The 16,887-nt window shown below is 33.6% G+C and overlaps 1 protein-coding gene across 20 annotated transcripts; it reads right to left on the bottom strand.

Moving 5' to 3' along the window:
- Positions 1-7,429: 7,429 nt before the first annotated feature.
- LOC112024212 (putative disease resistance protein RGA3) lies at positions 7,430-16,477 on the bottom strand. Of its 20 annotated transcripts, none has more exons than XM_065767220.1 (10): positions 12,740-16,477; positions 11,565-12,507; positions 11,220-11,364; positions 11,030-11,093; positions 10,714-10,908; positions 9,541-9,619; positions 9,128-9,215; positions 8,873-9,011; positions 8,647-8,758; positions 7,430-7,839 (listed from the first exon to the last, which is right to left on the bottom strand). In XM_065767220.1, exon 1 carries the CDS (start codon positions 16,248-16,250, stop codon positions 13,653-13,655), a length of 2,598 nt encoding a protein of 865 aa, XP_065623292.1. In that variant the 5' UTR covers positions 16,251-16,477; the 3' UTR covers positions 7,430-7,839; positions 8,647-8,758; positions 8,873-9,011; positions 9,128-9,215; positions 9,541-9,619; positions 10,714-10,908; positions 11,030-11,093; positions 11,220-11,364; positions 11,565-12,507; positions 12,740-13,652. The 20 variants fall into 20 exon arrangements, with proteins under 20 accessions (XP_065623292.1, XP_065623291.1, XP_065623304.1 ...); XM_065767219.1 differs by having other exon boundaries at positions 11,030-11,364; positions 11,565-11,707; positions 11,796-12,507; XM_065767232.1 differs by lacking the exon at positions 11,220-11,364 and having other exon boundaries at positions 11,615-11,707; positions 11,796-12,507.
- Positions 16,478-16,887: the final 410 nt, after the last annotated feature.

The raw sequence follows: 16,887 nt of genomic DNA, 5'->3' as shown, positions 1-16,887 counted from the left end.
TCTTTGGCTACAATATATTTCTTCTCTTTATGTGTAATTGAACATATTATGAATCCCTAAATAGGTTGGATGAGGAAATGATTGAATCACTTTTTGGAGACAATTTAAAAACTCTTTATATATAATTGAACATATTATGAATCACGAAACAGGTTAGATGAGGAAATGATTGAATCACTTTTTGGAGACAATTTAAAAAACTCAATGAAGAGTGATGAAGAAAAGAAGAAGACTCCTCCAAGCAAGTATGTCTTTGAGCCAAAGAGACTACAAAACATAAGTATACTGTCAAAAGCCTTAAATGTGACTGTTGAGGAAGTGTGTAAAGCACTAATACAAGGTATAACTTAGCTTTAAACCATAAGCAATTGTGATTGAGTGCCTATTTTTCCACATTGTGAGAAAGAAGTTGTGAGGAGCATGGAATAACAATAAATGTGAACTAAAACACAGTTATTATATATGTTGGAGTCTGTGTGTTTCAAACACTTAATGTATGTTTGTGTCCTACATTGGTTAGGAATGAATCTTGTTATGAGTTTATAAGGCTTTGCACATCTTAGGTGGTAAGTTGGATCACAATGGGCTAGGTGTTGGCTTGGGCTTGGGTTTGTTACATCATTCTTGGGCCTCACCTTTTCCCTTCCTTTTCATTTCAGCCCATTTTGGTTTTGCCCGTTGGGCATTAATTCAGCAGCCCGTTGGGGCATTTATTGTGCTGCCCGTTGGCTGCACAGTAACCATTGGGAGCAGCTCTTAGTTAGCTTATTAAACCCTACAACACACACTATTCATTCATCTTTTTTTTCTCATCTTCTCCAACCGTATGCCTCTGTTTTCCTCTTTTTTTCTGCACAGAAAAATTTCTTTGCTGCACAGAAAAATTTTTGCTTCAAATTGTTAAGAAAAGGAAAGGCAAGTAAGGTTGTTCCTAGTTCTTCTTGCTTGAGTGTGTGATCAACTTGAAGAAAATACTATAGTTTAATCTTGGGGGGTTGTTCGGCCAAGAGAGCCATTCACATCGAGTTCTAATCTGGGTGGCACGAATCAACCTTTAAAGACAACGCATTTTGCGTGATTCTATAGTTTGTGAGATTTTTCTAATTCTATCTATTTATTTTTGTCATTGCTAATTTTTTTAGGGTTTGTACTGTTCAATCAAAACTTGTTTATTTATATATATTCCAACAATATATGCCCCATAAATTATTTTGAGAGGTGAATTTTAAGCAATTCATTTATGTTAGAATTGGACTTTCAAGTTCCAGTGTCAATTTTTTAAGATTTTTGGTCAAGACAATAATGAAGAATGATGGCTCCTGTCCTGTAGTCCTGTACTTCCAGCAAATGGATTATAGATTGCAAATTACTAAAATGGTTCTCATCACTTTTAGAACATGATCCTCTCTAAAAGTTAAGGTTTTCCAATATATGGAGAGAGGCCATTTCAAGATCAAGAATTTATTTTTGTATTACCGTGTGTAGACGTCATTTTCTATAGACCTTTGAATTTGTAATGTTTAATATAAACCATGAAATTGATCCTTTCCAAATGGAAATGATCATTCCATACTTTTGAGGAGAGAGAATATATCTCCAACAAACAATTCATGGTGTTATATCAAGTACAAGTGTAGACATACTCATGCCATCACCAGATTACAATTTTTATCAAATGGTGGGAAGAAGGGAAAGGTTTGGGTTTGCAACAATTGGAGGCATTGGTGAAGATGGTACCTACCAAGGAAGAAGAGGCTAAGCTCTCTAGCTATGAAGGAGACATTAATGAATTGGAGTCTGTAGAGAAGTTTTTCAAAGAAATTCTTGAAATACCATTTGCCTTTCTACGAGTTGAAGCCATGCTTTACAGAGAAACTTTTGAAGATGAGGTGGTTCAGTTCAAGAAATCTTTTTCAATGCTAGAGGTAACCATCAATTATAAACATATTAGTTTTGATCAAAACCAACATTTCTAATATAATGATCACTTTGACTCTTATTTATGTTGTTACTAGGAGGCCTGCAAGGAACTCAGATCAAGCAGGCTTTTCTTAAAGTTACTTGAAGCTGTGCTCAAAACAGGCAATCGTATGAATGTTGGAACTAGTAGAGGAGGTGCTAGAGCATTTAAGCTTGATACCCTCCTAAAACTTGCTCATGTGAAAGGCACTGATGGGAAAACTACCTTACTCCACTTTGTTGTTCAAGAAATACTCCTGTCTGAGGGAATTAGAGCTTCAGATAGCATCATGGGGGTTGAACAGAGTGAAGAAGATTACAAAAGAATGGGCCTTGATCGTGTTTCTGGTCTAAGTACAGAATTGTTGGGGAAAAATCCCAATCCCCTCAATGTCTATGTGTGAATTAAAATATATAACTACTAAACAATAGCAATATTATGGAAACAAAAAATTTCAGCAAGCACCACAAAAACACAACCACATAAGAACACCAAATCTTACGTTGAAAACCCTCCGGTGTAGAGGAAAAAACCACGGGGCAGCTCCGAAAAATATCCACTATGAAATAGAGATTATAACTATCAAGTTTATGCTAAACTTGAGTCTACAATAAATTGGATATACAACAAATAAATCTCAAGGAGTAAATACAATCTCGCCATAAAGCCAGTAACAAAATCTTCCTCTGAGTACTTCAACTTTCCATGGCTGTAGCACTCAAAAACTCCATGAGAACTCCACCAATTTATCTTTCTTGTGTGTAACTTGAGTAAAGAAAAATGTCTCTTTTTATTTTTTCACTCTCTCACACTCTCACTGTGTTTCTCTTTATCTTTTCAGACTGCACCTCCTGAAGCTCTCACTTGTTTTTTTTCTCACAATGGCCGAATGACTCTCTTGCTTCAGCTCTTCCTCACAGTGTGAGCAAACATGAAGACAACCCACTTCAGATATTTGTCATTGTGAGAGAATTTCTGGGCATTTTAGATCATGTTTGCAAAGAGCTTAGAAGCTCTTAAGCTTTACACTGTCCCAATTCTCTGGTACCATTCTAGTAGGTCAAATTGCTTGGTGTGTTTAAAAGATATAGCTCATCACCAATCAGTTTGTAAGTTTATTTATTAATTTATTCATGTGGAGCTTTAAACCATGTAGATTAATTGCTTGCATACTCTAAACAATTGATCCGGGGTTGTTGGGTTGAGTAGAGTAGAGTAGACTGAAATCTTATTTGGGGATATTTAATAACAAGTTCTACTCCAGGTGCTATAATTCTCCTCAGTGAGAGGTTGAACCACCAACGAAATACCAGGATTATCACCACTGGATAGAAAATAAGGGCTAGAGGAAATTTCCCAAGGCTGAACAGTTGGAGCATTAGCACTGGAAGTACTTTCAGTCATACTTAGTGCAATGTTTATCAAGAAAAAGATGAAACTTGATTGAAGATTCAGAGTCCCAAAACAGGATTTAGCAAACGAAAGGTCAAGAATTGTCCTTTCAGAAAAAGAAAAACTTCAAGGAACAAGAAATGAACACTTTGATGCAATGTAGTCCGATCAAATCAAGATTCAATTTACAATCTTGATGAACTCACTGCAAATTGGGAATTAAAGAAAACCTAAAATTGAAAGAAATCAATTTCCAATTATGAAGAGGGGAATCTAGATTTCAATATGCTAAAGAAAACTAGATCTAGAAAATGATGAACTTAGTGTAAGAATCAATCAGAAACACGATGAAGAAGATTCCTAATTGATTTGAAAGAAGCACCAAGAAATCAAAGGAAAAACGAAATTGAACTAGGAAGAATCAGAGAATACCAGACATGAACGATTCTCTAAGTTAGTTCAGCTCTGATACCATGTTGGAAATAAAAACGCAAGCTCGAAGAAGGTTCAGCAATGGCGGAAAGCATGCAGAGGCATGAAAGCATGCAGAGAGAGAGAATGAACATTCTGGAGCTTTGTGTAAAATGATTTCGTGTATGAATTAAATATCTCACTCTGTTTCTTTATATACAACAGAAAACAGAGTAGCCAAATTTGACCAACAATCAGCCAATACAAACATGACAAGTGGCTTCTAGCTTAACACTTTATTTACACACTACAATATAAAAACTACTAAACTAAACTAATATCCATAGGTAATTACAAGACTCACAGATATTTACAAGATATTTAATATTGTATACTGTTGTAAGATATTAAAATTATCGTCACATCACTATTCTGAAACCAGAAATTGAAGTTAGGATCTAAATCAAAGATATCCGTACAACCTTAAATCAGAAAACCATGGCTATAAAATAATTAATCGAATAACAATCCATTAGTTTTAAATGATAAAAACTCAATTAATTTACTTTTGCATACCATCAATGATGTAGGACACAATTTACTATTTAATTATTGTAATTTATTATTTTTGGTATTTTTATGTAAAAAAACGTTATTTTAGGTTTAGGTGATTTATTTCCTTGTTTTTAGGTGCATTAAATGCTATTTTAGATCAAATTTGGTTCTTGTTATGGTTAGGTATCAATTAAGAGTTATTTTAGGTTATATTTTCTTGTATATCAAGTTTTAAGGAGCCCTTAAATAGGCCTCTAAGTCTGTAAACGTTTTTCATAGTTTATTATCAATAAAAATTCAGACTTATGTCTATTGTATTCTCTGGTGGATTCTAGACCTATCACCTTGTGGATTCAAGGAACCCCTCGTGGACTCGAGGTTTACTACCCAGGAACTAACAGTTTAGTTTCTGTCCATCAAAGAGAGCATTGTGTGTGCTTTCTCTTCAGGTTTCCACGACATCAGTTGGTATCAGAGCCTTGACTTACCCTGATCTGATTGCTAACCGACGAGACCGTAACCACCACCACAACAACGACGAATAACTTAGCGAGTATTACGTGACGTACAACAAGCACTCACAAATATCTATGCTAGGATGGCGCCGTTGAAGAATGGAAACAATAGGGATAACTGCAGCGGAGACATAACTCACGGGCAACCTATTGGTAAGCAAATTTCATATAGACCTTATAAGAGAATTGCAAGTTTTAATGGTTATTTTTTAAAAGAAGATTTTCTTGATTGGTTACTTTAAAAAAAAAAAAAAAATTAAAAAAAAAAAACAACAATCATTAAACTTTTCTAAGAGACAAAAGAAAATCTATAAGTGCAGAACAATCCAAGAGTCCCCAACACTGAGACCAATCAAACAGGGTTTGTTGGCATAAATCTAACAACTAAGCCAGAGATTTCCAAGTATCCTCAAAAGAATGCTGATTACATTCAATCCAAATAGTCCACATTAGACAAACTGGAACAAAATTCCAACTATTAGAATTATGTTTCCCAAGCCAATGATACTAACAAAATAATAAATCTGCAACTAAACCTAGCATGTCCCAATCAATCCCAAACTATACAGTTATTTATTATTTTATATTTCAATTTCATCCTTTTATAATTAAATGCATAACACATAATCCATTTGAAATTGAGTGCATTTCTAAACTCTATATTTCATGCTATGCTTTTAATCAATGAAGCTACCGAACGACCATTCAAGAAAGCATAGAGATTTCTGCACTAAAATCTCCTACAAATCTAACAAAACATGGTAGAAGGCCTAAGCAAAAAGAAATAATTTAAGAATTTTTTTTTTTGAAATGATCTAAGAATCAGCAAGTGTGACTTTTGAATTTGTTCATGCACCTAATCAATAAATAAACCACATATATCACTTGACCAACTTGATTTTGAGATACTTTATGTGCAGTGATGATTAGAATGATAACAAGGGTAGTTAACAGAGATGAGAGGAGATTGGTATCCAGTTAGTGGATATGTGCCTAAGCAATTGAATCAGAATTTGCCATTTGAAACTGACGAGAATACAAAGGCAAGTCCCTTAAAACATAATCAGCTTGTTGACATCCTTCTCAAACAGGTCATAGTCATGCCTTGCATGTTGTTCCCAGCTCTCCATTCCTTCCAGCTAATGCACCCTTATGTCAGCCGCACAAAATTCCTCAAAATCCAAATTTCTATGTTGAATAGAAACTAATATACATACACAGATAGACAATCAGCTGCCACTCTTATCATCATATATTTTTGGGAAGTAAAATTTTCAAATAAGGTAATCAGTTACAATAAATAGAAATATGAATTTTGACGGCAGTATCATGGTGGCATAATCTAGGGCCTGTGAATCCTTCATTAAATTGGGGAAATTCCTCATCATACCTTGTGAATATAAGAATACAAAAACATCTGTCCGTCTTAAAGTTCTACGCAGAGATGAATCTACTAATGCTAGCCTTAATAGTGTGAATTATCCTGCAAATAAGCCAACTGAGCTACCATTAATTTCTTTTTGAACAAGTAACTCTGGAATGCAGACAACCATTGATCACTGGAATAGAAATTGTCATTACAAACAAATCAGACTTAAATATAAACACGAGTATATGACGGGCTTTTTATCACTTACTGTAGCTTCACATCGTTACGTTTGGTAATAAAAATTATTTCAGCTTCCAAAGGATCAATTATAATAGAAATTTTTTACTTATAATTAAATCATTTACCACCAATAGTAAAGTCTGCTATTGGCCAAGGACCAAAAATATTTCTTTTAAAATTGTTCTTTCTTTCCATATAATGGATGCAGTTAAGTAGTTAACAGAGCCTGCTAACTTGAGAATAAGGCAGATAGAAAGGAAAAAAAAGAATTTTGCATGCATGTCTATCTCATTGTAGAAGACTAGCAGTAGGAAAATTCATTGGAATTAGAATGTTGTATATTTATAATACGATTATTGACATAAATAAATGATTTAGAATGGGAGAAACATAGTGGAAACTATACAAACTATACAACACACAAGAATCACAATTAGCTTCTGTTGGTTAGCCAAAAAAAAAAACAATTAGCTTCTGTTATATTTTTGGGCAGCCCATCCAAAAGACTCATAAGAATACTAAGTCAGGAAACATATAAAAATTTGGATCCACAAAGTCAGCCCATAGACTTGGTCCCCATGGTTTCGAATTAGCACTTGAAAATTTGTTAGGCCCACAAATACTCAAGCGAACAGCCCATGAGTTTGGTCTATGTGGCTGACCAAATAAACATTTTTGAGCAATTTAAGCTGGGCCCACAGATTCAACTCCAAAGGCCGTTAACGTGGCCCACAGTTTAATGGAATCAACCAATTCATTTTCATTTTGGCATTAGGCTTCAGAGACAACAAAAGCATTTCCAGTCTGTGAAATTAAAGACTTCGCTTTGTCCTCTTGCCCCAGACCTACTGAAAGTCATAACGTGGCCCACAGTAGATGTACTGCTAAAGATATTCTGAAAAACCATCTCACATTTTTCACCATTTTATAGAAAAGAAACATTAAGCAAAGGGATTACAGGGCCATCCAAATCAAAGAAACAAGGACTGAAACAATATTAAAACCACATCAAAATAAAACTTTAACATTTTAATGCTCACTATAATTTACATAAAAGATACATTTCAAAATTTGGATAGGTGAACATAAATAGTCTCAAACATCCATATGAACTTTGATTTTCAGGCCCAGTGAGTACAAAAACTGAATCACTAAAACATTTTAATTATACAAAGTTAAAGAAGAAAACAGAAGCTTTTCTCTGATGCTCTAGTTAATCAATGGAGACTGATTTCAAATTTTGAGAGCAATATGGCAATGCCAAAAACGCATCTTTTGCTGAGTTCTGAATGACTTCTTCTAGAGGATATTGTTATGAGAAAGCTTTGGTGTCCAGTTCTCCCTTGCCAAATTATTTCCTCAATGTAACAATATTTTTCTACTGGGGGCACTTGATCCTAGCAATAGCAGATATCAAAATAAGACAATAGTAGAAACTAGAAACCAAAGGAACTTGATTTCAATAGAAATGAACTAATGCCTCATATTTCCTTATAACCATTTGTTTCTTGCTTGACTGCTAGCCATTTTTATCTAATTTGTTACCAACAAGCATTCAGTTCAAAAACCTTTTTTTATTATTAAAATGAATTCCTGGACCAGCACCTACAAAATTCCAAATTTAAATGATTATTATAGATCTCAAACAAAGGCTGGATTATACCTCTATGTCTTTATGGTATGTTAAGCACCATAATAATTCCAAACCACATCAAAGATGAAAGGAAATTCATGTTATGTAAGTTCAAAACCATTTTCCAATTTCCATACAAGGCTTTGATGATGTCTTAAATTTAAAGATCCATCATAATAGAACAACCAAAATTTTGTCCAGGACTACAGCAACTCAGTATATGAAACATAAATTTGGTAATGATCCATTTATTATTCCTAGTATGTTGAATGAACAACCTATGTCTTTGTATACAAATATGCATCCAGATTTTTCTTGAATATACAAAAAGCCAAAGCGACAGAAAATATAAAATTTTACTTTACAACCGGTTATACAATAACTCACCTACTGGATAAACATTTTTCTTAATAGTTATCGTGAATAAGAAATTTCAAAAAATATAGGCTTTATGAATATTGTTATTTTCATAGATAAAAGAATTATAGAGAAAATGTATCAAACTGAATTCTAATAGGCAATCTATTTCACTAGCAAAGCAACTTTAGGGAGGAAAGTGTGAAGTTACTACCTTTCAATAGTCTGATATGAACGAAATACTGATGCACCAGAAGATATTGATAGAACATCCCATGTAGCTATTGTCTAGTTGCCCTAAAGCTGAAGATATCCACAAAAAGGTACTGGTAGAAGATGAAACTTGTTACATTCGTAGCATCTTGCATGCAAATTGAATATTTCTTGTATTAAACAAAATCTGCCAATGGAGAAAGAACAAAAAGGATTCTTAATCTAACCTTTAGGAAGATTGTTACAATATAAGGATTGAGAGAAGTGAGTCAATTTTTTCCTTGTAGATGCATAAGTAGTACCAGATTTTTTTTCCTGAAGAAACACTGCTCTTTACTGATTTAGAATTCTGACCTTGTATCATTTCTGCATACAGAATCAAATCATTGAGAAACTTAACCAAATTCAAACAAAAGAAAACAAGAGAAATTTGGGTATTTTCTTAACAGAAAAGGATTGAATCTTAAAGGAGTTGTATGAACCTTTCAAAATCTTGGACTGTATGATCCTTCAAAAATCAATTCAAATCTCAAAGATTAAAGCAGTCCCAACCTATTTCCACCTGGCATCCTGTTAAAGAGTAAGGAAAAGAACATACTATGAAGTTTCCAATGCCATGTTATAAGGTGTTTTATAGAAAAAAACTCATTAATTTTGGTATCTACAATTCCAGTTATTTAAAAGTATATATTTCAATTCATACATTTTATATAATTATATGCATACTGTATAATCCATCTAAAATCGAGTGCTTTTCCAAACTCTATTTTTCAAGCTGTTTTTTAATCCAATGAAGCTACAGAACAATCATTCAAGAAAGTTGATACAAATCAAGCAAAAGATGGTAGAAACTTATACAAAATATATATATAATAATAATTTACCAACGAATTACCTAATTACTTTTTAAATGATCTCACAACACATTTTTACTCCAATATCAGCAAGTGAGACTTTCCGATCTGTTTAAGTACCTAAATCAACAAACATACCAGGTATATCACTTTACCAACTTGAGTTTCAGATACTTTATGTGCAGTGATGATTAGAAATTTAAGGAGGGCAGTTGACAGAGATGAGAGGAGGATTTTTTCCATTTAGGAATATAATAGAATTGAGAAGTTGAAGTTCTGCATAAATTAGTATAGGCAGATGGAGTTTGTCAATGTGTGGGATTGTTGAAGTGTGACACTGCAAGATAGATTTAAAGAAGATAAACCCTTCTTTTGGTTTCTGTCAAATTTGTTTTTCGAGTGTATGACTGACAAGATCCTATGAATTAGAATGCAGATACCAATAATTTGAAAATAATTTATGTTTAAATGTATACCTATTGTTAAAGATTTATCTTCAGAGTTCAGACATTAAAAAGCAAATGAAAAATAGAAACAAATATATATGCTTAAGGGAATGGTAATATTTAAACTATATCGTTAACACTTTGACAATACAGGAGAGTTGTGTACTTTAACAATTAATTTCTGATTAAAATACCATTTGTGTGGCAGATTTGGGACTATGCTTAACTAGCTGAAGACTCATGATACACAAAGGGACTATTTTTTTTTTTAAAGAAAGACACAAATTTGCCCCCCAAAAAAAAAAAAAAAAATTAGTGCAACAAGCCAATTTTACCATCTTGCGATTAGTGGGTATGACCATGGTTTTAAAAACCAAACCGATCATCAAACCGCTTTTTTAAAAATTTCCGGTTCAACTCCGGTTTTTGACCAGTTTTATGGGTTTTAACCAGACCGGACTGGCTCCCAATTCCTGGTTGAATCGGTCGGACCGGCCGGTCCGGTCTGGTATTTAAAACAGGGGGTATGACACATTATCACAATTTATGTATTATACTGACATAGTGACATCACAAAAGATCCTTCATTTTTGTTCATAATACTTGGAGCCAGGAAAACTAAAAGAGTTTCTAAGTATCCCAATTGGAGACTAACCCAAAATCCTAGCAAAAGAATTTCCAAAAACCATTATATCAACCAAATCATCATGAGATGCCGTGAGGAATACATAACCATAGAACCATTATTAGTTAATAGTGAATACGTGCCTAAAAAATTGAATCAAAACTTGCCATTTGAAACTGACAAGAATACAAAGGCAAGTTCCTTCAAACATAATTGGCTTGTTGACATCCACCTCAAACAGCTCATAGGCATGCCTTGCATGTTTTTCCCAGCTCTCCATTCCTTCCAGCTGATGCAAACTTAGGGCAGCCGCACAAAATTCTTCAAAATCCAATTTTCTGTATTGAATAGAACTAATTCACATACACAAGTAGACAATCCGCTTCTACTCTTATCATTATTTTTTTGGGAAAAATTTTCAGTGACAACGAACAGAAATGTGATTTTTGACAGCATTACCATGGTTTGCGTAATCTAGGGCCTATGAATCCTTCATCAAATAAGGGGAATTCCTTATCGCACCCTGAGAAGACAGGAAATTTCAAAAGGTTTTATGAATATTGTTATTTTCTTAGGCATCAAATAGGCAATCCGTTTCACAGTTTTTACTAGCAAAACAAATATAAGGAGGAAAAATTGAAGTGATTACCTATGTGATATTCTGATTTTAATAAAAAAACCTGATAAGGAGGAAAAATTGAATTGATTGCCTAGGTAGTGGTAGAACATCCCAAGTAGCAGTTGCCTAAAACTGAAGCTATCCTCAAAAAGATTTGTATTTTTATTAACTAAATCTGCCAATGGAAAGAAAATAAGATATGGATTCCTAATCCTGACTTATATGAAAGCTATTACAAGATAAGGATTGACATAATTAAGGGCTTGTTTGGTTGTGTTGTTTAAACAACAATTTTCGTTGTTTAAACAACACAACACTTATTTCCACAACATTTTTTCACCCACACTTATTTTCACAATACTTAAATAACGTTACCAAGCGGGCCTTAAGACTCAAGTTTTTGCTTGTAGATGTATAAGTAGTACCAGCCATTTTTTATGAAAAACCAACTCTAGCTGGTTTATAATTCCAACCTTGTCTCACATCTGCATACAGAATCAAATAATTGAGGACCTTAACTGAAATTAAACAAAAGAAAACAGGAGAAAGTTGGGTATTTGATTAACACAAAAGGACTAATCTTGAAGGAGACGTATGATTATGAACCTTTAGAAATAATGGATTGTATGATCCTTCAAAACTCAATTCCAATCTCAAGGATAAATGAGCATTGTTGGAGCAGTTCCCACCTTTTCCACCAAGCATCAAGCTGACAAGTAAGGAGAAGAAAATACCAGAAAGTTTTTAACGCTATGTTTTATGCTGGCTTACAGAAAAAACACAGTGGTTTATTTGTTTGAATCACTTGCATTTTGGCCTCCGATTTCAAAAATAAATCATTCAAAAAACTTTTTTTTTTTTTTTTAATTTCAACTAACCAAACATGTTTTTTATTTCAAAAATACAAGAAAACTGTTTTTCTTTATATTCCCAAAAAATAAGTTTTTGAAAATAAAAAACAAAAACTATTACCAAACATAACCTTTAGTATTTCACTTCATTCATTTTTTTTGGGTAACAAAACGCATAGAGTAGAATCTATCCAAAATCTAGCGCATTTTTACGCTCTAAATTTCAAGCTGTGCTTTTAATCCAATATCACTACACAAGTAACACAACAATAATTCAAGAAAGCATAGAGATCTCTGTGTTAAAATATCTTAAAATTTGAGCAAAACATGGCATGGTAGAAACTTATACATAAAAATGAATTTCAGCAACCAAGTACTGGTACTAGATTAGTTATCTAAGTTGATCTTCAACAACATCCGTAGCATCTTGCGTGCAAATTTTGGATTTGTATTTTCATTAACTAAATCTGCCAATGGAAAGAAAACAAGATAAGGATTCTTAATTAATCTGACTTTTATGAAAGCTATTACAAATTTATGCACCTAAATCAATAAACCAAGTATATCACCTTAACAACTTATTTATGACATACAAAAGAAATTATTTGGATGAAGAAGCAAAAGATAGGTTTATGTACAACACTTTCAGCAAAAATTTTATAAAGAAGAAAATAAAGGAAAAAGAAGGTACCAACCCACCTAGTTGTTGACTATTTGCACAATTGCAGAGCCCAAAAGTTTTTAAACAAGCAAAAGTACAATTGGGACTTTTTCGATGATTCAATTGCTTTTGCATATGAGCAGTGGTACCAGTAGCATGCTTCTTTTCCTGTTGGGTTTAATTACTTTTATATAAATGCAAATGTATTTTAGTAGAAAGACCCAAAGAAAAGAAAGAATTGGGAGTAATCTTTTTTAGATAATGAACTCTCAAAAATAGCTCAACAAGAAAATAACATTTCATTAACTCTTAAGTTGAGTTATGATCACCTTCCATCACACTTGAAGCAATGATTTGCTTATTGTAGATTGTTTCCAAAAGATCATAGAATTTATGTAAATACACTTATTGATCTTTGGATAGCGCAAGGTTTTATTGTGCTAGAAGGTCCAAGGCAGCATTTTGTGGATATTGGTAGAAAATACTTTATGGAATTACTTTGGAGGTCATTTTTTCAAGATGTAGAGAATGATGACTTGGGCAACATAAAATCATGTAAAATGCATGATCTCATGCATGATCTTGCAAGTCTTATGTTTCAAATGGAATGTGCCATATTAAATTCAAGTGGGAAAAGTTTTATTGAAAAAGTTCGCCATGTATCAACTCCCAAGCCTAGTAAAAGGAAGATACGAACAATTCTTACATCTAGCGTAGGGAAAATTTGGGTAACTTTACTTGTAATGCATTTGTTTCAAAATTTAAGTATTTGCGTGCATTAGATTTGAGCAATTTAAGTCTACGTGTAGTGCCACATTCAATTGGAGAATTGAAGCATTTACGATATCTTGATCTCTTTCTGAAAATAAAATAAATTTTCTCCCTAATACCATTACCAAGTTACTGAATTTGCAGACACTAAAACTCAATAGTTGTTACTCACTTATAGAATTACCCCGAGATATTATAAAGTTGGTCAATCTTAGGCAATCTGGGAGGAAGCCTTATGATCAAAAATTTGGGACATGAAAAAGATGTTGATAAAGCAGAGATCTCTTCAGTGATTTCCCGGTCTGATATGTATTCCAGACAAAGCATATCTTCTAGAGATAGATTTCGGAGATTTGGGAGTTGATACATTGGCGATAGACGTTGGCACATCGATTTTGATATTTCTAATTTCACTAGACCAGTCAGCGAAGGTAGCCAACTCGGAAATCTCACACCCTGGTAACTTTCCACATTCAACATTTTTAAATTCTGGTGTGGCTGGAGGCCTTCCATTAAATTTTCATCTTCACAAACTCCTGCGACATCGTTACCCAGCACATCCCATATTAATTCCAATTTTCTAAGATGCTGCTTGTCTTTCAAATTCGCAGCCTTGGCTTTAGAGGCGGCATCTTTCACCCGTACCTTAATTCTAATTCTTAGTTCTCCTCTCAAGTTATTTAGCTTGTTCAATTCCGGAAGACCAGCGCAAGTAAGTTCCTCGTTTACAATAAACAACGGTAATACTTGAAGAGAAGTCAACTGCCCTATTCCAGGTGGCATGTGAGTCAAATCGTGACAATTTTCCAACTCAAGATTCCGGAGGTTGAACAAATTTTGAATGTTTCCCGGTAGTTCTTTAAGCTTATAACAATAACTGAGGTTTAATGTTTGCAAATTCAACAATTTAGTAATAGAACTAGGGAGAACTTCAAATCTATTAAAGGAAAGATTAAGGTACTTTAAATATTTCAACTCTTCTATAGAATTTGGCACCGTCGTAATATTTGAGCGTTGTAGATCTAATGCACGCATCCATCTTAAACTAGAAAAAAGTATTTCAAGAGGTGATTTTTGACAACTTGATTCTTCCTGACCTCGATCAGTTCTTAAAATGAGCGTGCGTATCTTCTTTGCTTTGAATATGGAGCTTAAATCCTTCTTAAGAACTCTGTGATATGCAGTTGATAGGTGACGAACATTCTCATTGACATTTTCTATATTTGAATCAATATATGTGCACTCAACTCTTGAGATTGATTGTGCAAGATCATGGATTAAATCATGCATTTTAAAACTAATTATATTCCCAAAATCATCTTCTTTAGCTTCTTGGAAGAAGGACCTCCAAAGTAGATCCATACAGTACTCATTAGCAACATCCTCCATATGTAGCTTTCCATTTGATGACTGGATAAATCCTTGTGCTATCCATAGATTTATCAATGTCAACTTTGAAATCTCATAATCTTTAGGAAACAATGAACAATAAGCGAAACAACACTTTAAATGTGATGGGAGATGATCATAACTCAATTTTAGAATTGGTGAAATGCCACTATTATTTTCTTTTTGAGTTACATTTGTAAGTTCTTTATTCTTGATATATAGCCATTCATCCTCTGTCTTTTTTAAGTATAATATTCTCCCAATAGCCTTTATAACAAGAGGCACTCCATAACATTTTTGTACAATATCCTTTCCAATTTCTTCAAGATTAGGATTAATCATCTCTTGCCCTCTTTTAAATGCCATTTGCTTAAATAAAGACCAAGATTGGTTTTTCGAAAGGCCTCGTAGATAATACGGTGAGACTGTACTAGTAATCTCTGCAACCAATTTAGTCCGTGTTGTTATCACCACCTTACTTCCCTTTGAGCCACCTATCAAAAGTCTTTTCAAGTTACACCACTTTTCCGCATCCTCATTCCACACATCATCCAACACAAGTAAATATTTCTTTTGGTTGAGTGTTTCACGAAGTTTATTTTGTACTTGCTCCATGTCAAGGTTTTCATGTTTCGAAACATCTGCACATCTAATTATCTTTTCAGCAATTGTTTTTACATCAAAGACATCAGAGACGCACACCCACATGCGCAACTCAAAATAATTCTTCACTTTCTCATCGTTGTATACATATTGGGCAAGTGTGGTCTTCCCCAGCCCTCCAATCCCCACTATGGATATAAACGAAACATTCTCTTGCACATCATAGTCCAATAATAAATCTATAATGGCTTCCTTGTCCTCTTCTCTCCCAATAACTTCTTCTTCACATACAAATGAGCAAGTTTGATCCCTCTCCCTAGTCACAACCCTTGTTTCTGATGGATGTACTACAAACTGAAACTTATTCATATCATTTGCTATTGCATCAAATCTCTCCCCCATCGATGTTATTTTTTTAGCCATAGCATCACGAAAAGCAAGTTGGTTTGAACTCGAAAAGAAAGTAGTAAGAGAAATACGTACCCTCTTTGCCATTTGATCACCACCCATCACCCTTTGACGCGTATCTTCAGTGTAGAATTCGGTCAGCAAGTCATCCGCATCATAGACTGCATCTCTGAGCTTCTTAATCCAGTGCTTGACTCGATGGTTCTTGACCTGCTGCTCCTCAGCATCCAGAAGTACAGCTTGAACAGCGGAAACAGTATCCTTCAATTTTTCGAACTCATCTTCGACACCCCACATGGATCCAATCTCTGCGAAAACCATAGAGCCCAAATTTTCAATGATCGTCTGCGCAACGCCATACAGGATTGCTTCGGCCATTTCTTCTTGGTAAGCGAAAGAAAACAGTGAAAGATAGATTAGATCACAAGAGAGCAGAAAGCAGTAGTGGTTGAAGTTGAAATGCCAAATGTGTGAGAAGAAAATAAAAGGTTTGAAGTTGCTTAGGTTCACCAATATTCATAAAAGGGACCCCACTACAAAGCTTAATAATGATTCTACGGACTTCTACCTTAGAAAAAGCTTCACCATTCAACTCCGCGTGAACGTGGTAGGATCACTTTTTCCTTCTTGTCATTTTGTTCGAGTTCTTTTTACTTTTCTTTCTGTGTATTTTTTTTAAAAAAATTGTTGAAATTGACTCTGATAGCATCTCCACCGTAAGTTGTGTTATTCTATTTAAAAATTAATTGATTAGGAAGACGACACATTTTTTTAACATCATATTTCATAAGTTTATTTTTAGAGTAATTGAAAGGGTCAAATTATGGTTTTCATAGTTTTAAAAATTATTTGACGACACTAATTAATTTTTTTTAATAAGAATAATAATTTTTTTTGAGAAACAATAAGAATAATATTGGATATATAATTATATTGAATATCTATATATTTTTTTACTTCTATTTACTTTTCTAATTTTTACTGTAATTACAAAAGAAATATTTTCAATAATTAA

This window comes from Quercus suber, unplaced genomic scaffold, assembly GCF_002906115.3.
Source record: "Quercus suber isolate HL8 unplaced genomic scaffold, Cork oak 2.0 scaffold_785, whole genome shotgun sequence".
In the NCBI taxonomy this organism is placed as follows: domain Eukaryota; kingdom Viridiplantae; phylum Streptophyta; class Magnoliopsida; order Fagales; family Fagaceae; genus Quercus; species Quercus suber.
The sequence above is the reverse complement of the archived record's forward strand: the minus strand, read 5'-3'. Positions and strand labels throughout refer to the sequence as shown.

Coding starts and splice junctions, on each gene's coding strand:
- LOC112024212 (XM_065767227.1), bottom strand. CDS start 16,250: ATGGCCGAAGCAATCCTGTATGGCGTTGCGCAGACGATCATTGAAAAT.